This window comes from Rhamphochromis sp. 'chilingali' (genome assembly GCF_963969265.1).
Source record: "Rhamphochromis sp. 'chilingali' genome assembly, chromosome: 3".
NCBI lineage: Eukaryota > Metazoa > Chordata > Actinopteri > Cichliformes > Cichlidae > Rhamphochromis > Rhamphochromis sp. 'chilingali'.
Window position 1 is genome coordinate 36,113,191 of NC_137931.1, and position 23,105 is coordinate 36,136,295.

Consider the following 23,105-nt stretch of genomic DNA (forward strand, 5'->3'; position numbering starts at 1 on the left):
TAATTGCCTAAGTCATTTGACTAAGTCAATGACTTAGGCACTTATGCTATGAAGCTAACGATATACAAGACCTAAAAACCTTTAAATTAATCTCTGCATGTAGTCCTATATTACACCTAGTACGTGTATATCTTAGATTTAAGTTGCTTTTTACTTTTGGTATGAATACAGAATTTAACGACAATATTGTGTCTTGTATTATCACAGTATTTGTACATGCTTCTGTCCTGTCCCCTCATTTCCCTGTTCTTAAAATAAATAAATAAATACAGTTTTAAATGAAGCCGTTGTTTGTAGTGAGGTGTCAAATTATGGCTTTAATGTTGGATTTTATATGGAAAACGCACACAAAAGGGTGCATCACTCGAGTGTGTGTGTGTGTTCACACTGCTCAAAAAGAATTATGAGAACTTTGAATCATCAGAGTGAAGCGAGCATAAAGCACTGAACCTACTCCGGTGCAGGTGTGGCCACAGACCCTTGTTTATCCCTCCTGACTCATTTTTCCGTAGTTTCACTTTTCCTTAGTGACCTCGTCTCCTCTGGTAGGAGCCTATAGTACCTGCGCAACCATCCAGCTCTACCAGGATGAAGCATTCATGGTTGGAGATATCAGGAGATGGGCAGTCTAAGGAGCTCGGAAAGAAAAGCGACTGAACTTCTTTAAGTTTCCTTGAAAACGTTTCATCCGAGAAGCTTCTTCAGTTCTAAAAGCAACTGGTGGAGAGTCTCAGATTTTAAGCCCTATGGGAGTGTCTATTGATCTTCTACCTAATCACATGACCCAAGGTGTGAAAACAGGTGTGGGTCACAATCAGCCAAAGTTTTGGGTGAGCCCATTGTGAGACCTAGCCCCACCCTATCATCTTTCCTTGGCTAATTGTGACCCACACCCGCTTTTCTTTCCGAGCTCCTTAGACTACGATGAGCTAGATGACTGAGGACAGCTGGACAGGACTATAGAGGGGTATAAAGGGTTCACGCTGAGCCCATGTGACAAGCGTGAAAGAACCTGGAGATGCTGCGGCGAGCGTCACTCTGTCGTGACAGACCTGCCCGGTCTATTGTTGGGACAGCACAGAGGAGCTGGACTACCTGTGCAGCCTGAATAGGCTGCACGTACCATCTCCTGTTACCGACAACAAGGACACTAACAAAAGCAGGTCAGAATCCGTTGTTGGTGTTGGCCCTGCTGTTCTCCGGTCCCTTCATTTCTTTGGAGCAGTGTGTTTTAGACTGAAGGGGAAAAAATAACCCACACTTGTGTTTAAATAGTTCCAGTGTGTATATTTTAATGCTTTGTGGATCATCAATCAGCAGGCTTAAGGCATTGCTCTGTCCTCAAAGATGTACCTCTACAATCCACAGGCAGTAATAAATACAGTACAGGTAGAGAGGAAGCAAATGTGTGTTCCTAACAAACAGGACTCAAGTTTCACACAACCTGACAGGAAGACAGTAGACGGGCACGTTCACAACACGCTGGCACAAACACAGACACACACCTGTTCACTTCACTAGTGGAACTGAAAAATTAACTTGTGTGGCACAGCGGACTTGATGCACTCACAAATCCGGCTGCAGAGCACACTTCAGGTCGCTGTCGTAGATTCTGCACTGCTTTTCACTTTTCCCCAAACGCCGATCCATTGGCTTTTGTCAATAAAAGGCAATTATAACACAAATTTTCACATTGTATATATCTGTCAATATTTGCTCATTGCCACAGGTTACTGGCACAGACAGGCACATACTGTAGGTCCATGTGTAGAAGGTAGAAAGGCCGATTTGTCTTCTGCAACGTGGTTCTGAGTAGCGTCCTGAGGCAGAAGAGCATGGTCTCGTGTTTTCTAACATGCTGCTTTTTGGGTCTCCTCTAATGAAAACAACCTTCTGGGGCAGCTAATATCACAGCCACTGTAATGTATTTGTCTGATAATGCTGTATAACAGGTAACTATCACTCTAACGTACGAGCAATCGAGGCATCTATATGTTTGTAAAGCAGGGTTTACATTGTATTTCACACCAATCCTGCAAGCTCTGCAAAAAAAAAAGGTGTTTGAAGTGAACAACGGTGATCCGCTCAGTTCATGCTCCCCAGCTGACTGTAGACGTGCTCCAGGATCTGAGAGTAGGCCTGGTCTTTGGGAGCGTGGCAACTGAGAGAGCCCTGAGAAGGAGGACGAGCTCAGTCAGCCTGCCTGCAATCTGATCAGGTAAACAGTGAGACTTTAACTCACCTTAATTTTGTCCATCATGGTCGTATCAGGACACCAGTACTGGTTGAACTGGACGAGGTCAGGAGCTGCCCTGTAGTAGTCGACCAGCAGCATCTATGCAGAGGTTTTTTTTTGTTTTTGTTTAGTTACAGCATCACAGAAGCTTTTTCCAGTCTTTTCATACGATGCATCATGCAGTATCATACCATCTCATTAAGAACATCACTGGTGAGGAAGTTGTCCTGTACGTAGGTGACCTCGACAGCAACTGGGATGCCGTAGTCATTAGGTCTTTGCTGCAGAAAGAGACCACATGTGTCAGAAAAACTCAAACCCATTTCATCTGACACTGCAACCTAACCTGCTGACCTCTTAAAAACTTTTCCATTCCCTCTTAAGAAGCTTGAGTCTATTCCGAAAACGGTCACACTTTAATACAAACTGATGAGAAGCAGCCTCATGAGAAGGTCAACGACAGCGCATCTGAAATTTCCACATTACAAAGAAAGACTGAGTCTCTGTGAGCAGGGAGGCTTCGAAACTGAACAACTCATTATGAGACCCTTTGATGGGCCAGTTCTGGCTCCAGGCTGTACGTTTAGGTGAAGGGGACCAGTTCAAACACTTGCAGCACTCACCTCAGGTGGCGGTACGACCCAAAATGGAGTTATTGTTGATGCCACGCCTTGATTTCCGTGATAATACGGACCTGAAAGAGAAAAGAGATGAAAGCTCAGCCACCAATGCGATGACACAGAGCCAGTGTCAGAGAGTTCTTATATTTTTCTGTTTGCAAACACAAACCTATATCAACATGTAGATTTGACCATCAACAGGCTTCACTGTGAGGTGTGGTATAAATAGATGTCAGGTGAGCTCCGGCTGTTTACGGCTCGTTTTTCATTTATTTTCTCGACAAATTCCCACATTACCCTTGAATGCAACACTGCTTGAAAGGCTGATATTGACACCTGTTATCTTGCAACATCTGCTGAAACCTGAACTCTATAAAGCTGTTATGCTGTAGAACTCTGAAATGTGCGTATAATCCTGCAATCTGCTAACATCTTTCTTAAAATAGTTTAAATACATCATCCCGTCTGAAGTGCAGTGCACCGATTAATACTCAGTGAACCCGATCGTTTCTGCAGCACCGTTATGAAGGACGTACCACAGATGATGCCCAGGCAGGGCTGGAAGCCGTTGTTTGAGCCCTGCAGCCTCAGCTGATGGTCCATCTGTGAGTCGATGTCCTGCAGCGACGGCAGGGCCGGACCTCGCGGGTGACTGTGGTACCAGCCCACCAACGACAGCCCACGCATGAACAGGTTCTGACAAATCTGAGACGGCAAGCACGACAAAGAAACAATGATGGACGGCTCGTTTAATTTTCATTTTTATCAGATCAAATCAAAGAAATCACAGAAAAAATACTGCTCTGACTTTTTTGGCTGTATTTTGTAAGCAACTGTGTGATTTCACAGGACGAATTTGCAGATTTTTTTTTTTTGGATCAAGCTACATTTTATTTCCCAGTATTTCCCAGTGAATATTCCTCATCATGCTCGGACATTGTGTGTGGTGTTCCACAAGGCTCTGTACGAGGTCCAAAATGAGTTATTATTTACATAAATTATATTTGCAAGGTCTCTGATATAAAATTAGTATAATTTGCAGACGGCACAAATATTTTTTTGTTCTGGGGGAATCTAAAGGAGCTGCTCAATACGACAGGAACAAACTATCACTAAATCCAAGTAAAATTAAAATCGTCTTATTTGGGAAGTGCAGATTCATATAGATGGTGTGGCAATTGAAAGAGTTCTTGAACATAAGTTTCCTTGTGTGATAATAGAATAGCTTGAAGTCTCATATAAAATTATATATATAACAACATTTCAAGAAGTATTTCAATTTTGAGTAAAGTAAAACACATTCTGGACCACAAATCACTCCACATTCTCTACTATGGTTGCTACTGGTGTTTGTAAAGTACAGGGAGAAGGTAAGGCTCTGATCGGGTGTATCACCCACTATTTTCACAATAGGGATGTTTAAATATATATATATATGTACATATGTGTGTGTGGGTGCACAGTATGTTCATATACGTAGATTTGCAAATTTGACGTGTTACTGGGGTTATAAAAAATAAATACGTGAAGCAAATTATAATGAAGAATTTCTGATGGACAGGGCATAAACAGGAAGAAGAAGTTTAGACTATGAGTTAATAAACAGTGGAAAGGGGGTGGGATTAAATAAGCTCATGCTTCTTCCTGCTCCTTTTTGAACATGTAAGTTATTTATTATTGTTATTGCTTTGTTTTCCTTTGTTTGTCTCTTTTTTCCTCTTTCATTGTTCTTATACTATTTAAACATGTTTAAAATAAAGACTCAATACAATCCAAAAATACACTAAAACTCAAGTAAATAATATAATAATAAAATGTGTATTTGCAAAATAAAAGCTAAGATAGTCTCAGCTAGACGTCAAAGCCAAAAACAACTTGATGCAGAGTCTTTGGATTCCTGTAGCTTCTGCTCGACTTCAGATTCGAAGACTCGCATCTCAGATGCAGGAAACTACTAAACACTTGTGTTGTTGTACATCATTTTAAAGGCAGACACATCAACAGCAACAACCTTCAGCTCGCAGGCGAAGATTCAAGCGCAATTTTTTGGTTGGTGTGGAAATGCGTGCTGCCAGGCTGCAAACTGCAGCTTGTAAATGTTTGAAGTGGGTTTTTCCACCTCTGTGTTTCTGCGTGCGTTACCTCCTCCTCAACAGCGGAAGCCGAGTCTCTGTCTGCCAGCCTTGTCCGACACGGGAAAGCCCTCAAGACCGTCAGCACTGAAATACAGAGCGAGAGGACAGCTTTAGCCCGGCGTTCTGCGGATTTGATCACTATGCTCTCTTTTGTTGGATAAAGTTGCACTCACGCTGCGTGTTGGTATCCCATCGTCCCCCGAGGTATCCCACCACCTCACTGGTGGTCAGGTGACAATGGAAGTCCTACAGCGGGAGAAGTGGGCAAGTTAGTCTCTTTACCTGTGATCAGTGTGGAGCTGGTCTGCTTGAAAGCGTGTTAATGCTTACCATTAGCAGCAGCACATTACTGGACACGGCTACATTGAAAGGCTGGAACCTGTTGATGGCTGAGAAGGCTGACAGCTCCACTAGTGTGTGTGGATCTCTGAGGACACAAGCACACCTTTCATCGTACTCTGATTCGCTTCATGCACAGAGCTGTGAAAGAAGTCAGGTAAAGTGGTACCTGGCAGCATCTCGGGTGCCCAAAGTGCAATATCTGACGGGAATTCTCTCTCTGTCAGTCCTCCGTGAAACCATCACATCTGTAACATCGAACAGATGAGGATGAGAGGAGGGGAGCGGGGAAGGAGAGGAGGAGGAGGAGAGGAGGAAATGATACCATGTAGTCCAGGTTTGGTGTTTTTGTTCTTGTCGTCTGCCTGCACAGCTGCCTTTCCTTCCTCTTCATCCTCGTCATCATCTTCCTCACTCACCAAGCTCTGACATCACAGGAAGTAAAACAAATGTCAAAATAAAGTTCTGGTTACACTGGATTTACCTTACTGTAATGAATGTTTCATCGTTTCCTGTTTGCAGAGACTCCAAATCGATTTCACCATCACATTTTTCTTCTTCTTTACATTTCCTTTTTTCCCATCAGCATGTGAGTCAGCACTAGCTAATTGTCGTGTCAAACCACAACCTTTATTCTATTTTCACGGCCTGGCCAGTTTTAATACTTTTAAAGGCTCGATCGCCCTTTGACAAAACCTTGGAACCACTCCTTATTTTTAACACCACATCTGTTTAAAAGGGTCTTTCCGAGTACTTATACCATCACTCCACATTTCTGCAAACCGGGGATTTTAAACTGTGAGAAAAATATATACTGGTCCAGCTCACGATGTGACACGGGTCAAGTGTTCCTCCTGTTACAGGAAGTTAATAAATGTTTTGAATGTGGGCTCGCTTTCACATTTACATTTTCTAAGAGACAAAATGTCCCCGATGTCACCCTGCAGACTTGGTTCAGAGGCTGTTAATAAATACGTGTCTGAAAAAAGGACACAATGTATTTCAAAGTGTGATTAAAAGGATTTTCCATCCATCCATCCTCTGCCGCTTATCCTTGTCAGCGTCACGGGTGGGCTGGAGCCTATCACAGCTGTCTTTAGGGTGAGAGGCGGGGTTCACCCTGGACAGGTTGCCAGTCTGTCACAGGGCTAACACACACACACAGACAATCATTCAAACTTCCAATCCACTCCCAGTGTCACAGTGGACCAGGTCAGGAGACAACTGAGGAAGCTTCGCCCCAGGAAGGCAGCAGGCCCAGACAAGGTGTGTCCTAGGATGCTAAAGGCGTGTGCTGCTGAACTTGAGGAGCCGCTACAAAGAGTCTTCAACCTCAGTCTGCTACTGAGGAGAGTGCCCGCCCTCTGGAAGACATCCTGCATCATCCCCAAAAAGAACCGGCCCAACGAGCTGAATAACTTCCAACCGGTGGCACTGACGTCACATCTTATAAAGACTCTAGAGCGGCTCTTCCTCAACCTCCTCCGACCACAGGTACAACATGCCCAGGATCCACTACAGTTCACATACAAGGTGGATGTCGGAGTGAAGGACACCATCCTGTACCTCCTACACAGAGCCCACTCAAACCTGGACAAGGGAAAAGGCACGGTCAGGATCCTTTCTTGACTTGTCAAGTGCCTTGAATAAAATCTGGCACTGTCTGCTCCAGGAGAAACTGGACAGGATGCAGGTGGAGACCCCTGCCTGGTCACTTGAATCTCCAACTACCTCACTGACAGACAACAGTATGTCACTGAAGGACATCACGTCTGACACTGTGGTCAGCAGCGCAGGAGAACCACAGGGAACTGTGCTGTCCCCTCTTCTCTTCACCCTGTACACCTCTGACTTCTGCTATAACTCTGAATTATGCCATATTCAGAGGTTTGCTGACGACAGGGCCATCATGGGGTGTATCTGGGATGATCAGGAAGAGGAGTACAGAAGTCTGGTGAGGAACTTTGTCACATGGAGTCACACAAACCACATGCAACTCAACACCTCAAAGACCAAGGAACTGGTTGTGGACTTTGGGAGGTCCAGACCAGGTCCACTGCCAGTTCAGATAGAGGGAGAGGAGGTGGTCAACACGTACAAGTACCTCGGGCTTTGGTTGAACAACAAACTGGACTGGTCATGCAGCACCTGTATAAAAAAGGCCAAGGCAGACTGTACTTCCTCAGGAGACTGAGGTCTTTTAACATCTGCAGGAAGCTCCTGAGGATGTTTTACCAGTCGGTGGTTGCCAGAGTGCTGTTCTATGCTGTGGTGTGCTGGGGGAGCAGCACAGCAAAGGAGGACATGCCCAGCCTGGAAAAACTAATCAGGAAGGCTGGCTCTGTGGTCGGCATGAAGCTGGACACTCTGGTTTATATATATATATATATGTATATATTTCTTTCTCTTTTTAAATATCCAACAGTACAATAGACTCACAACATCCCCACTAACTTTATGTCTTTGGACTGTGGGGGGAAGTCGGAGTACCCGGAAACATGGGGAGAACATGCAAACTCCACACAGGAACACCCTGACCTGGTGGAATTGAACGAGGACTTTTTCGCTATGGGGCAACAATGCTAACCACCATTTTTTTATTTTTACATTCTGAAATCGTTTCAGTGTCTTATTTCATTTGCAGGCGACAGGCTGGACAGGACATAACGATGCTTATGTCACAATGGATGCTGGCTCTGTGTTACACCACGATGACATGCAGTTTTTACGTGGTTTCACTGCCAGAGCTGAAATTTCATGTATTAGATAAGAAAAGAAAAACTAACCTCTTCACACGGTTAAGAAATTATAATCCTGTAAAGGTTTAAATGTTTATAACGTCTACTAAGTAATCATTTCAGAAATGTCTAAACCTTCACGCTTTAAATAATACTGTTCATTTCTTATGCCTGTTCTGAGTTTTACTTTGACATCTGTGTTTACAATAATTTTTTCTTGTATTCATCACAGTCACTAAAAATAAGAGTTGTTTATACTGTAAACAAGCGTCACAAGGTGGATGTGTTGTGCTTTACCTCATCAGTGAAACATGGAAAAAGAGCTTTGTGAAACAGTGATACTCTCACAGATATTACTTCCTGTAAGTCACGTGACCAGAGGAGCAGCAAGGGGACGTGTTCATGAGTAACACAGGTGAGAGGAAACTCAAGGTCGTGACTTAATTATTAGACTTTGAACATTAAAAACTCAGTTTGAAGTCTAAAAGCAAGGATAATAAAATAGGCTTAGAAATCTGTACTAACCCATTTTTACACAAAATACATTTTGTAATGGAAGCACCAAATATTAGGAATGCTCCCCTTCAGTCATGCTCCTCTCACCATGTCGGCACTGGGCTGGTACTTGTGCAGCCAGGTGGTTTTGTACTGGACCAGCTTCTGTCCCCGGTACCGCACCGACGCCCAGCCGCAGCCAGACTTTTTGGCCGGGTTCACCAGGCGTTTGCAGTGAGTCGCCCAGGCGCTGGGGGAGTTGAAGATCTGGCCCGTCTCCACCCATCGGATTTTCCCATCAGTCAGCAGGTCTCCCACAAAGTTCTTACCCTGCAGGAGGAGAGAAAGCAAGAGTTTATGACCTCCTGTCAAGTCACGCATACTGTGGTGAGTCAGAATCATGTTCACATAACTGCTACGTGTTATTACCAAATAGTGTATGGCTAGCACGCCGTCCCCGGGCTCCACCAGGCCATCCTTGAGGAGCACTCTGAGGGTGATGCCCCTGCGGGTGAGCAGGGAGCCCCGGCCTGAGCTGGACCGCAAGTCTGCCTCCTCCCCTCCGCTCAGCTCCTCCTCATCCTCCTCTCCTCCATCCTCCACCACCTGTGGAGAGCTGGGAGGCTCTGACCCTAGGGAAGCACAAAGCAAAACTGGGATGTTGGCTTGGTACAATGCATGAACCGTGTTCTCATGCAGCAGGCTGTGAATGGCACATTGCTGCGTTTACGTGTGTGTATGTGTAGACTGACTGTGTTTCAGAGGCAGAACAAACAAACGCGCATTACTGACAGCGTCATGGCAGCCTGCATCCTCCATAACCGCAGGAGCTCAATGATAATAAGCGCGTGCACACGTGACGAAGAGGAAACCGAAACTGGCCCTTCGTGGATTCACGAGATCGGCGGGCCTTTGTTTCCTGCTACTTGACAACGGGTCTGCCGCTCACCCCCTCACCCTCACCAAGAGCTCCGTTATCCTCACCCATGTCTCAGGGAGCGAGCCTGTGCGCGGCCCGGTGTGCGCAGCTCGTTCCCGGTCCGTGTCCGGTGGTTGTTGAGAACGAGCTGAAGGCGTCCGCGGCTGCGCGGCTGGTTTCCTCGTTGTGCTGCTTTACCGTCCCCCCCACCGCCCTCTGCTTTCCCCCCGCTCTCTCTCTCTTATGTTCCACAGCGTGCCGTGCCGTTATCCGCGCTTTGTGTCACCGTGGAGCAGGAACCCTGTCAGACCAGCTCACAGAAACACGAACCGTGACGCTTTTCTCCGCCAACACCACGAAGCGCTGCCGCGTGCGCGTGCACGTGCAGCGGGTGCAGTTCGGTGAGTTGTGCGTCGGCGGGATCGTGCAGAAACCGCGGAGCTCTCAGTCACCGGAAGCGACCGAGCGGTTCCTCCTTTATCTCCGACACCGAGCACATTTACCGGGAAGCTGCCGGCGGAGGGCAGCAAACCTCCAGCAGCCTGTCCTCCTCACCGGGCCAACCGTATGCCGCCCCCTGCTGGCAGCTCCGAGCGCAGCTGGCCGTTCTCTGGTGTTCAGTGGAGAGGGGCTCTGATCTCAAGCATTTAGACCAGGGGTTTTAAACTTGCGGCCACGTCACCCCTATTTGCGGCCCGTACATTGACGTGAGACATGTAACACAATTTGGCCCTTGAAGGGACTTTTTTTGTTAGGGAGGATTTGTTTGTTGTTGAGTGCAATGTTAAAATAAGTTCTTTAAAAAGGCAAAAATTCATATGAAGGAACTATGAGCAGAGAGTACAGACATGCGGAGGGATTTGGCTGTGTTAGTTAGGTGAGAGAACAAAAACTAATGTGTACACTTATATCTGCATTTTTATTTTGTTAAATACAAACAAAAGTATAGCAGAAGTGCTGCCGCATGTCTGACTAGAACGAGAGAACCAATGTGTTTTTTTTGGTAGTTCAATGAAAGGCTTCAGTTAGTTAAGAGTGAGAAAAAAAATAAGCCCATGTTTGCAGTTTTGAATTGTTATACAATATCTGATTTTTTAAAAGTGTTTTGTTGTTTGTTTGGCTGGGTTTTTTGTACTACTTGAACACTAAAGTGGCCCTCCAATGAGACGACAGTGCCACCCGTGGCCCACAGCTCATTTGAGTTTGAGACCGCTGATTTAGACCCTTTACTTTAGTCACAGTATTCAAAACATTAAAGTGAGGAAATGAGAAGCGTTGTTTATCAGAAAGGTTTCTGCCTGTTTTTGTTGAATTAAGCTCGGCAGGATCTAAAAACCAGCTCCATAAAATAAAAGTGTTTATGATTTTGACACCGTTCCCATTTAAAGAAGTGCAAGAAGAATTTATTTCGTACCTTAGTGGAGAAAACTCTCTAAAACACTTAAAAACCAACAGAAACTAACAGCAGCAGAGTTGATGTGAATGCTCCCGGCCTCTGTACCGTGTTAAAATTAGCTGAAATAATTTGATGACATAAAACACGTCTCCTAAATGATTTAGCAATCATACATTTGTACTTACATAACTTTACTTGTAACTTCATTGCAAAAGAGTTTTTTTTTTTCTTAAATCTTTATTTTCAATCCATCAGCCTTTGGTATCATTATCACCCCACCGTGGGGCGGGTGGGCCGCAGGTGTATCTACACAAAATCTTGGATGAATTCAAATCTCAGTGACCTTGACCTCAAAAAAGTCTTGTGAATGCGATAATTTGAGACATGGGTGATGAAGGATTTTCAAACTGACACCATAGGAGGAGGCAGCCTGCAGTATGTTTAAACGTTCTGTTACTTACAGCGGATTTTAACAGGTATTATTAATAACTGTCTCTATTCTATCATTCTACTGTATTTGTATAAGGACAGACAGATTGTGCTAAGACTGCTGGACTGTTGTCATGGCAGTGACAGTAAATATTTTCAGTGAATCAAATACATTACAGAAGTGTATACACTGTAATCTGATTACACATACATTGCATAATAAAAGAAATGCATGACCTTCTGCAGACAGAGTGATTATAACAGTAGACCAGACCTTTTTTTATTATTTTTTCACTTATCATCAGATAGAAATGCGGTGATACTGCTCTCTGCCCAGGTTTACACTAGCACCACGTGCCCAAACAAGCCACAGCGATGCATTCCACAGCAACTACAGGACAAGCTGGCTCATGTTTAGAAAACTTGCATGAAGTCAATTCTACCTGCTCCAGGATCCACCTTAATTTTCACTGTGAGGTTTCCACTTGCAGCTGCTGCACGTAAGGAGGAGAGAGCCGAAAGCATTATGTGCGTGCAGTTCTTGCGCTGACGCACACCCTCCTTCTCTTAAGTTCTCTAGTCAGTTCTAATCTGTTGAGTACTGAGGACGTACCACCACCTGGTAGGAGAACAGGTTTGAGTGGCACGGGTAGACTTGTTCTGAGATGCTGGGAACAGCTATGGGGCTGTCGCTGTCAACAGCATTAAATTCGTTCACGTGGAACACGTGCCTTCCTGCGCACATGAGAATGAGCCTGTTGCTGTAACGGATGCGGCCCTCCATCTCACTGGGTAAATTCTTTTGTTCAATCTTCAAGCTGATCGCTGGTAAAGAAGCACAAGTGACACTTTGCTTCGTGCAGTCTTCCTCTCTGACGTAGGTCGTGACTTTCCAGCGCATGGTGTGAAAAGCGAAATAGGCGCTGTTATGAACCGGGGTTTGGAAATCAGACGTCAAGCTGCTGACTCGCTGGCCTCGAAGGATGTAGACCCCGGAGTGCTGGTAAGCTCGGATCTCCTGACTGCTGAAGGTGAAGCTCCACGGTCTGCCAGTGTAAATCCTGGGTGTGTAGATGGTTCCTGTCAGGTCGCTGAGGAGCATTTTTACAGGAAGAGCATTAAACTGAAACCCCTCCAGCTTGCTAGCGTGGTACTCTGAGCTGTCAAGACTGTATAAGTCCTCAGCTGGTATCATCGGGAAGCGGACGAGATTTAGAAGTATCTCACGCATGGTTGCGTTTCCTCGAGCTTCTGCCCATCTCTCCAGTCCGCTCAGGACGACTGTTTCGTTACGCACCACGAGGTCTGAGCGAGAAAGGAGTGCTTTGACCAGATTAAAAGGAAGGCTTGTCCAGGCCGGGGAGTTGATCAGCGCCTCGCAGTTCCACGCCAGGTAGCGAAGACATAGTTGCTGCAGCGTGTCGTCACTTCTGCGAACTGCGTACTCATAAAGAGAGTTCTGACTTTGGAAGGTGGGGTCCTCGGGGAGAAACAGTCTGAAGAGATTCGCAGCCTCATTGTGATATTCAGTCAGGCCCCAGTCAGAAGCCATTTTCAGGATGCAGTGGGAGGAGGCTAATGTGACCGTAATCTTCCTCGTGTAGAAGTATCTGAAATTCAAAAATTTGATTGACAGATCACAGGTTTACATAGAAATATGTGCAAGTGTGAACTTTTTATACCTGACAAATATGTCGGCATGTTGGCTGCAATCAGAAGACACATTAATGAGCAAGCTGCTGAGGTCTGGATGCAAAGACTTGAGGTTTGAATTGAGAGAAAGGATGACCCTGTGAGCACAGATGGTCTCCACTATGTTGTTATCCACTGCCACTGCAATGTCCACGTCACAGTCCTGTCTGCTGTCAAACAGCTCGCCTAGCTGCTGAGAGAGGCTCGCATTGTGGTCCAACGTGTACTCGTGGTTGAGGTCCCTGCTCTGAGGCTCCGCCCCTGATAGAGATCACAGACACGGTGAATACACCTGTTTCTAAGACAAATGTCTTTCTGACCTTTATTTCTCAGAGGAGGTTGGAGACTTCTGTCCTTATGCTAACATCCTCACCTTTCTCACATCTAACTCCGGCATCTTCGCCGTGACCGCAGTTATGGACCCCCCAGCCAGGAAACGTACACTGGAGTAGGTTAATCTCCGACCCACCGCAGGTTAAATCGTCCATCCAGATGTTACCGACCCCTAAAACCAAAACAGCCACACAATTACAGTCTAGCCATTAACCACTGAAATGCAGCGCGTAAGAGGAGCGTCGTGGTTTCGTTACCGGCGCCAAATGCAGCTGATCCAGGAGCCTCGGCTGCACCAGGGAAACGCAGCTGTCGACACACTACATGAGCGTCATTTATGTCCCAGCCATCGTCGCAAATCGTCCCCCAAACTCCATCGTGAAAGATCTCCACACGGCCCTCGGAGTATTCCTGGCCACCAGCCAGCCTGATGTAACCTTCTTCATAGGCTAAAGGAACAACAATGCAGTGTAATCGATTTATTTGGGATTTATGGAGAAAGATGAAGGATCATGTAGATTTCACAGCACAACAGATATATAGCTATTTTCCCACTTTTATTTAAAAATACTGATATCAGATCAGCGGTGGTTTGTTCTAGAGACTGTAACAGGCTGCAGAAATTCACAGCAATATGAGCAAACGTCTCGACAGCGTTAGTACTGTACACAGCGTTACAACATCAGCTGTTCTTTACAGTGACCAGGGTTAAGACCATGCAGTTATTAAACAAACAAACAAACATGTTTTTAAAAAATGAACATCACTTTTAATTCAATTCAGTTGTATTTATACAGGGCCAAATCACAACAACAGTTGCCTCAAGGTACTTTATATTGTAAGGTAGACCCTACAGTAAATGTCTGGATGGAATTTCCTCCCAGGACAGGAAAAGTTATTAAGTGAGCTGTGACCATAAATGTTTTCCTTATAAATTTTTGATTCATTATTGCACATATATAAAGCATTAAATAAAACTAAAGTGCATCATTATTAGCACTTGCATTATACTATCGCGGCTATGTTAGGTGCAAACATCTGAAACCTTTCTTTGTATCTGCACACCTCATACCGTGATAGCCAGTTGGTGTTGGGTTGTGATTGGCTGCCATGTTAGTAAACTAACTCATAACAACATCCTGAGAATGCTCATAATCCTCTGTGCTGGTAATAATTATTTATTTATTTGTTGTGACACGATAACTTTATAAAGTAACCCTTAAACTGTCGACTGACGGTTTCTTGCGGTTATGAAACCTTGGAAACAAGCGACAACCTCATCAAGAACATGCATGCACATGCACATGTGTTTTAGGTGTGTTCTAATACTAAACAAACAACACTACACTTGTGTTCAGCTTAGATTGTAATATTAATAGAGAATTGAGTTTAATGGGAAATCAGTTTTACTCACCACTGGATAAGGTGACGCTCAGCAGAAGAATACAGAATAAAAAAGCATTTCCATTCATTTTAATGGCGCTAAACTGGAGACAAAAGGCAAAAGTGCAACAAGTTTCTGTATTAAAAATGCGTTCTTTTCTTTATCAGCAATCATCCTGCTTCTTTCACACTTGAGCATAATAATGACGTTTCTGCTTTAAAAAAAATACATCAGAGTTTTAAGAGTTGGAGAAGTTTTGTGTGCACATCATCACATTCAAATGCAGCTTTGCAGAGCAGCGACTGAAATCATAAAAGAAAAACTAAATGTCCTTTTCTTTGTTGCCAGCAAATCATCAATCATACGCATTCCTGACCAAAGCTAGGAAAGGACTTACTAGAGCTCCAGGTTAAGAAAAGCTGCTCTGTGATGAGGTCCGTCAGTCCATGAACTGAAGGAGCCACTTTACTTACTTTATTTGTAGGCGGTGGTTTTCCAGGAATTACCACACCCAACGTGCTTTTCAAACAACTTGGGATGATGCCACATTTAGTTCCAAAACATATGACTTTGTCACAAAAGATTCAAAACGAGGCTTTATATTTTAATGGCCAATAATATTTTCATGAGATTATGGATAGATCATACTCAATACAATGAGAAGTGAAAATAGTAAAAACAGAAAGCAGGACGAAATGTAGACTTTAAACTTAAATATTGCATTTGGATCATGTATAGCAGTTGGGCATGCATACTTTTGGGGTCCCCATGCTGCCCGCACATGAGCTAGAGATAAAGTTATTTCAAAGCCAGAAGTTGATGTTTGTTTAGAGGCCAGTGTGAGTCCATCACCAGCAGATGGCGACATCATGAAGGCCAAAGAGCGCGCTCAGACAGACGACAACTTCAGCAATGCTCAAGCATCCAGGCTCACTGTCACATTGTTAGCATGAGCTGTGCTCGCCCTGCTGTGACTAAAAGCTTTTAAACCATCACCAGGCTCTATGAACGTAGCTGCAGAAATAAAAACAGCTGTGCTTCCATCATCTCACCTCCACAATCTTCCTGCTTCACCTTCAAGTGATCGAGCAGCTGTGAATTTCTGGAATGTTTTCAATCATTAACATGTCTCCCAGCACGAATTTCTCGATGTGTGTTTCAAACTAAACACGGTTTTTAGTCTGTATCCAGTGTGAATGCATCACTCCCATAACTGTGAGATTCAGCTACAGTTTATCACAGGGATCAAATGTTTTTCAGTTTCCTTGATCTTACGGAGCCCCGCAAGGGACACGGGAGAAAAAAAATTACAATGAACTTTTGTGAGATCTCGCAAAACAAACTCAAGATCCCGCAAAACTTTTAGCCGCATTCTTCGGAGGCCGCCAGCTCGAAGCCGACCGGGAGGTCGAGGCACGATGTGCCGGGAGAGCGGTGTTCCTCCCGGCTGTATTAGGTCTCAACCTCCCGTTAGCTTCGAGAGCTCCGAAAACGTCGGAGCACTTTTGCAAATATGTGATGTCTTGTAAACCGAGCAGATATTTGACGTTTACACAACTACGTTCACGCCTCAAAATATCTTAAAAGTTTATTTTGTGACCCAGCAAGAGTAATATTACAACTAAGTAGCTGCCGCCATTGTTGGAATTCAACTTTTGCGAGATCCCGAGTTTGTTTTGCCGCCATTGTTGAAAGCAATGACTGTATAAAAGATACATTTTATACAGTCATTAGTCGAAATTCAACTTTTGCGAGATCTCGCAAAACAAACTCCGTATGATCTACACCAAAGAGTAATTAATAATTAATAATAGTTGTTTAACAATGTTAAAATTGTATGTGATGACAGAAACCAATAGCAGCTTGTGCTGATTTAACTTAAGTGAAAATCAGGTCACGCCCAAGGTCACACCAAATACAAAAGTCAGCAAACAGAGCAAACCTCTGCAGCTTCTTCAAAACCAGCTGTGGGCAACCAGCCATCACAGACTGATACAGCTACTAAAGATTTCAATGAAGAATATTTAAAACTTTCTGATTAACACTGCAGACACTAAATAAGCAGTATTTATTTATCTGTGTAGGTACACCTGTAGGGAAATTTGCGTATAGAGCAGTGTGGTAAAGTAGCAGAAGCAGAAGCTTCAGATTTTATAAAAGGATGACATGTAGCTCTCATGCGTTCCATCTTCAGCAGCTAATCTTTCAGTGTTTCAGCTCTATGAGGATCAACGGGTGGGAACTTCTTATTATAAGAGCTTAAAATAATGACGACTAAACATGATGAGTGTGTTTCACACCGATAAGCTGATGAACATGATGATAACACCAGTTTCAGTCTTACACTGGGTAAAGGATGCAGCTGAAAGCCACATTTACCACATATGATAATCGTACTTTCCACTGAAGCAAACTGCTCAATAAAAGTTCACCTCAACACTCCAGAAATTTCTACTCGTCTGTGTCCTGGCATGCTTCGTACAACTTGGTAAGAACTGCAACTGCAAGACGATTGGATCATATCACTCATCAGACCTCACTGTTAAATATAAGCTCTCCTCTTTCTCTCCTGTCCGTCTTTCTCTATATTTATTTTAAATCCCTCTTTAATACTCTGGCACCTGTTTACTTGTCCAATCTGCTGAAGCCCTATGTCCCCCCTCTTTCACTCCAGTCAGCTAAGCAGCTGTTTCTCTCAGTCCCTAAATCGCAGCTGAAACTTAGAGGAGACTGAGTGTGACTGTTGTGGCCCGAAGCTTTGGGGTGAGCTTCCTCTTCACATTAGGCAATCTACTTCAGTGGTGGTCTTTAAATTCAGGTTAAAAACTCAATATTAGACACTGGCTTTCAACTCAGTGGGTAACTGACACCTGTTTTACTGCAATCTATTCATTGTATTTATTATACTTATGGTACTTATATGGTATATTTCTGCTGTACAGCACTTTGGTCGCCCATGTGTTGCTTTTAAAGTGCTATAGATATAGATATACACACACATGTGTATATATCTATCTATCTATCTATCTATCTATCTATCTATCTATCTATCTATCTATCTATCTATCTATCTATCTATCTATCTATCTATCTATCTATCTATCTATCTATCTATCTATCTATCTATCTATCTATCTATCTATTATATATATATATATATATATATATATATAAAAAACACCCAGCACGCCCCTGCGGGCGGTTTTATCCTTCAAGCTCGGGTCCTCTACCAGAGGCCTGGGAGCTTGAGTGTCCTGCGCAGTATCTTAGCTGTTCCCAGGACTGCGCTCTTCTGGACAGAGATCTCCGATGTTATTCCCGGGATCTGCTGGAGCCACTCGCCTAGCTTGGGAGTCACCGCACCTAGTGCTCCGATTACCACAGGGACCACCGTTACCTTCACCCTCCACATCCTCTCGAGCTCTTCTCTGAGCCCTTGGTATTTCTCCAGCTTCTCGTGTTCCTTCTTCCTGATATTGCTGTCATTCGGAACCGCTACATCGATCACTACGGCCGTCTTCTTCTGTTTGTCTACCACCACTATGTCCGGTTGGTTAGCCACCACCATTTTGTCCGTCTGTATCTGGAAGTCCCACAGGATCTTAGCTCGGTCATTCTCCACCACCCTTGGGGGCATCTCCCATTTTGACCTCGGGACTTCCAGGTTATACTCGGCACAGATGTTCCTGTACACTATGCCGGCCACTTGGTTATGGCGTTCCATGTATGCCTTGCCTGCTAGCATCTTGCACCCTGCTGTTATGTGCTGGATTGTCTCTGGGGCATCTTTACACAGCCTGCACCTGGGGTCTTGCCTGGTGTGATAGACCCCAGCCTCTATGGATCTTGTGCTCAGAGCTTGTTCTTGTGCTGCCATGATTAGTGCCTCTGTGCTGTCTTTCAGTCCAGCTTTGTCCAGCCACTGGTAGGATTTCTGGATATCAGCCACCTCCTCTATCTGCCGGTGGTACATACCGTGCAGGGGCCTGTCCTTCCATGATGGTTCCTCGTCTCCCTCCTCTTTCTTGGGTTTCTGCTGCCTGAGGTATTCACTGAGCACTCGGTCAGTTGGGGCCATCTTCCCAATGTATTCTTGGATGTTCGTTGTCTCATCCTGGACTGTGGTGCTGACACTCACCAGTCCCCGGCCCCCTTCCTTCCGCTTAGCGTACAGCCTCAGGGTGCTGGACTTGGGGTGAAACCCTCCATACATGGTAAGGAGCTTTCTTGTCTTTATGTCAGTGGCTTCTATCCTCCTCATATATATATATATATATATATATATATATATATATATATATATATATATATATATATATATATATATATATACAACTGTACAGAAAAAGATAAACTACAAATAAATACAACTGTGTTGTACTTGAATAGAAATAGAAACAAATGAGATTAAATAGTACACTGACAGAGTGGAACAGTGCAATACACAATAGTGTAAGTATTGGAAGTGAGGGGATAGTGTTATGTAGTCTACGAAGTATGCGGAGAAGAGAGAAGAGAGTCCAGTGTTGTGTTCAGGAGTCGGACCGCTTGGGGGAAGAAACTATTTCACAATTAAAACTTTTTTTTTTACTGATTTGGTGTTGCTGGTCCAGGACAGGTCCTCTGTGATGTGAACACCGAGGACTTTGGTGCTCTTCACTCTACTTGTGATGAGCACCGACGATGACACACCAGCAGGAGAGTCTTCTATGGGTCGATGTTTGATGTTCGGCGGCGTGCAGTGACGTCAAATAATGTCTCACCTCAATTGTGTTCAAACTGCTGTAGAAATGTAAGAAAGTCCAGATATTTGTATTAAAAGTAGAGAGTACGAGTTTAAAGTTGTCATAAATATAAATACACAAGCATAGGCAGCTGTGGCTACAACTGTAGCTTGCCTCCACCAGTGTATGAATGTGAGAGTGAATGAATAGTGGTATTGTAAAGCGCTTTGGGTGCCTTGAAAAGCGCTATATAAATCCACATATTATTATTATTATAGTACTTCCCACCTCTGGAGATTACTGCATTACTTCATTTTCAATAAACACATTACTAACAAAGTTTACTAAGAAATCAGAGTCATGATGAGTCCTGATGCTCCTTTAAAATGTGCTAGGGTCATGTTGTGTAGCTCTGCCAGCTCAGCATGAGACACTTTACTGTGTTCTGGCTCATTCAGAGAGCGTTTGTGTTTCACAGTCGGAGACTCACTGTGTTTATCTGTCAGCTCAGTCTGAATATCTGAATCCAGAATCAGCGAATCTAGAACCAGCGGTGTCTGTGGTTCAGATACAGTTTTCTGAGAATTTAAACAGACCATGAGAGTGAGCATGTTGGTATTTCACATCTATCTATATATGTGTGTGTTTAACATAAGCTTTTCTCTACATAAACAGACACTTCTTTTTAATTATTATGTGTGTGTGTGTGCGTGCGTGCGTGCGTGCGTGCGTGCGTGTGTGTGTGTGACCTTGTTTACATATCTTTGTGGGGAAAACTGGAAAGTTTACTATACTTGTGTGGACCAACAGCCCTTATAGGGACAAAATCCTGGTCCCCACGAGTTTGAAGGCATTTTTGGGACTCAAAATGTGGTTTTAGTGTCAGAGTTACAATTAGGTTACAGTTAGGGTAAGGGTGTGTGTCTGTGTGTGTGTGAAACAGCTTCATAGTCCCAGAAATGTGTATCTTTTCCAAAAGTAATTAAGATAAGTGTCTGGTGATATAGAAAAAAATCTTATGTTACAAACATACACAGACTCTCTCTCACACACACACACACACACACACACACACACACACACACACACACACACACACACACACACACACACACACACACACACACACACACACACACACAGCATTATTGTACTTGTACATCTGCTTCTGTAGGTTTAAACGTTAAGCTTCGTGTTTTTTGAGTTTAGCTGTTGTTACAAAAGCTTCAGCCACATCATTGGCTGGACTACTGCAATTCATTATTATCAGGATGTCCAAAAAACTCGCTGAAAAGCCTTCAGCTAATCCAAAATGCTGCAGCAAGAGTCCTGACAGGGACTAGAAAGAGAGATTAATAATCATATCTGTTATTAATCTCTGTCTCTCTTCCACAGCATGTATTTTATCCTGTCTTCCTTCTCTCACTCCAACCGGAGTCTGTATCTGCTGTACAATATAAAGCACCTTGAGGTGACTTTTGTTGTGATTTGGCGCTATATAAATAAAATTGAATTGAATCATTTCACTCACATCTAAATTAGCATTTGCTCTTTAGCTGAACATGAAGATAAAAGCCAGTTTTATCTGTCAGGGTTCCTTTTTGTCCTGTAACGATTTCATTACGAGTCACAAAAGGACATTTACAAAAGTTCTCAAAGTGATTAAACTTTATATTTTCTGCGTTGCTCTCTTCTAAGAGCAAATGCCGACAAAGAAGAAAACGAAACCAGAAAACCAGCAGCCTTCTGAAACCCAAACCCACTCTTACATGTGTTTTTGTACTGATAACCGTGATCAAACTATAACAAGTTTGTGGTTTGTACACTCGGCTCTGTGACACGTTTTCTATATAGTCTCTCATGTTTAAGACTGCTCCAGTTAACGCTGGCTGCTCTGAAAACTCTCAGTGCTGAGCGTCTCACCTGTGTGTGTCTGTCTCTGGACCTCAACTTCTGTAAAAGAAGATGGTAACACTCTCCTCAGCTGGTGCTGCTCCACAATCCACCAACACACTGCGCACATCTGGAAAAGAATCACTTTAGCGGCCACAGTGCAGTTCATCTATAGTTTGCTGTGAACTGTGCTCATAATATGTGAGACAACATGGCCCACCAAACCTGGAATATCCCTAGACTTTTTTCATTTTTGTTGATTTCATTTGACCTTTTCAGCACATGGAAGTGAAATCATACATGGTACAAAAGCCCCAGAGAACTCGATGCAGTACATGGCCTCTGTGCAGAACAACAAGGGTGAACGTGTTTGTGGAGGATTTCTCATGACTGAGGACTTTGTAGTGTCGGCTGCACACTGTGATGGCTCGTGAGTAATCAAACATCTTCTGCTGTAATCTCTGACTCATGTCTTTGAAACACATTTAGAAAATGTATTGATTTCCTTTAACTGATTACTCCTTCATCAGCCTCACACACGTCGTTCTCGGCAACCACAATCTCAAGAATGGCAATCATCAAAAAATAAAGATTGAAAACAAAACCATCCATGAAAATTATCAACAGGTTGGACTGGGTAATGACATCATGCTGATTAAAGTAAGGACATATTCACAGTTTAACATGATACATATTTGTGGTCTTATTATTCTAATTGTATTTTTTTATATATTTTATTTTAGCGTCTTTACCTCACAAATTAAAGCACGTTGAGAGAACTGTTGTTGTGATTGGGCGCTGTATAAATAAAATTGATTTGGACTGAAACAGACATTTCTATTTTTACTTTGTGTCTCCAGCTGTCTGAGAAAGTTAAACTGGGCCATGGCATAGAAAAAATTAAGCTTCCACAGGCTGAAATAAACCTAAAAGAAAACCAAGTGTGTCAGGTGGCTGGATGGGGAACAACTAAAACTCACGGTAAACCTGTTGATGAGCTGAGGGTGGTGGACGTGTCTGTCATTCAACGAAAGGTCTGTGAGCCCCAGTGGCCTGGTCTTCCTGCCAATGTTATCTGTGCAGGATATGAGACAGACAAAGGATTCTGTCAGGTATGTTTTCTGTCCTTTCCATGTAAACTGGCTCCTTGATCACAAATATATTTTAAAAAAAATGGAATAAAAGCTGGTAAATTAACATTCTTCCTCCTCACAGGGAGATTCTGGTGGTCCTCTGGTGTGCGATGGGTTGGCTGTTGGCATTGTTTCTTTCAACTATAAAGAAAACTGCAGTTAGCCCAATAAACCCAACATCTATACAGACATCTCAAAATACCGTCAGTGGATTAACAGGATTGTGAAATCCAGAAAATATGAGGAGTAAAAACTTCACTGAAAGTTTGGCTTGTATATTAATGAAATGTCAGCATTTCTGATTCTCTGTCAGTGTAACCAAAAATGAAAAGAATTAAATATGTGATTTCCTTTTTTAAAATGATTGTTTTGTTTGAACATTATAAATAATAAAAATAACAATAAAACACAGTAAACAGTAAAAAAAAATTACCCATATAAATGTGATAAAGACTGTTCTCATTTACCAGCTTACATTAAAAAATAAACACCATCAAAAATTTGTAGAATGTGTCCTTTCCTGTTAAATACCTGGAAGTTCAGTGAGGTTGATCCACTTGATCATATGACCCATGTCCTGAAAATATACTGTACTTATGATATAAGATTTCTACAAGTAATAAATTACACATGAATTAA

The 23,105-nt window shown here is 43.4% G+C and overlaps 3 protein-coding genes across 3 annotated transcripts; 1 reads left to right on the forward strand and 2 right to left on the reverse strand.

Annotated features, from left to right (window-relative positions):
• Positions 1-60: 60 nt before the first annotated feature.
• Positions 61-10,057, reverse strand: mpnd (MPN domain containing). Its single transcript, XM_080878595.1, has 13 exons — positions 9,548-10,057; positions 8,993-9,195; positions 8,672-8,893; positions 5,656-5,755; positions 5,500-5,578; positions 5,322-5,418; positions 5,165-5,237; positions 4,999-5,075; positions 3,393-3,561; positions 2,860-2,930; positions 2,428-2,517; positions 2,243-2,335; positions 61-2,172 (listed from the first exon to the last, which is right to left on the reverse strand). Exons 1-13 carry the CDS (start codon positions 9,549-9,551, stop codon positions 2,086-2,088), a joined length of 1,365 nt encoding a protein of 454 aa, XP_080734721.1. The 5' UTR covers positions 9,552-10,057; the 3' UTR covers positions 61-2,085.
• Positions 8,838-22,684, forward strand: LOC308394342 (granzyme B(G,H)-like). The gene is made up of 5 exons (XM_080878602.1): positions 8,838-8,950; positions 21,613-21,763; positions 21,864-21,993; positions 22,194-22,445; positions 22,549-22,684. Exons 2-5 carry the CDS (start codon positions 21,660-21,662, stop codon positions 22,627-22,629), a joined length of 567 nt encoding a protein of 188 aa, XP_080734728.1. The 5' UTR covers positions 8,838-8,950; positions 21,613-21,659; the 3' UTR covers positions 22,630-22,684.
• On the reverse strand, positions 11,795-15,223 carry LOC308394343 (galectin-3-binding protein B-like). The gene is made up of 5 exons (XM_080878603.1): positions 14,747-15,223; positions 13,590-13,781; positions 13,373-13,504; positions 12,990-13,260; positions 11,795-12,917 (listed from the first exon to the last, which is right to left on the reverse strand). Exons 1-5 carry the CDS (start codon positions 14,802-14,804, stop codon positions 11,894-11,896), a joined length of 1,677 nt encoding a protein of 558 aa, XP_080734729.1. The 5' UTR covers positions 14,805-15,223; the 3' UTR covers positions 11,795-11,893.
• Positions 22,685-23,105: the final 421 nt, after the last annotated feature.

Coding starts and splice junctions, on each gene's coding strand:
- LOC308394343 (XM_080878603.1), bottom strand. CDS start 14,804: ATGAATGGAAATGCTTTTTTATTCTGTATTCTTCTGCTGAGCGTCACC. Junction 13,261..13,372: donor CGGAGTTAGATGTGAGAAAG/GTGAGGATGTTA, acceptor GATCTCTATCAG/GGGCGGAGCCTCAGAGCAGG. Junction 12,918..12,989: donor CATGCCGACATATTTGTCAG/GTATAAAAAGTT, acceptor TTTGAATTTCAG/ATACTTCTACACGAGGAAGA.
- LOC308394342 (XM_080878602.1), top strand. CDS start 21,660: ATGCAGTACATGGCCTCTGTGCAGAACAACAAGGGTGAACGTGTTTGT. Junction 21,764..21,863: donor GCTGCACACTGTGATGGCTC/GTGAGTAATCAA, acceptor CTCCTTCATCAG/CCTCACACACGTCGTTCTCG. Junction 22,446..22,548: donor CAGACAAAGGATTCTGTCAG/GTATGTTTTCTG, acceptor TCCTCCTCACAG/GGAGATTCTGGTGGTCCTCT.
- mpnd (XM_080878595.1), bottom strand. Junction 5,756..8,671: donor ACCAGCCCAGTGCCGACATG/GTGAGAGGAGCA, acceptor CTGTGATGTCAG/AGCTTGGTGAGTGAGGAAGA. Junction 2,931..3,392: donor CTGCCTGGGCATCATCTGTG/GTACGTCCTTCA, acceptor TTTCTCTTTCAG/GTCCGTATTATCACGGAAAT.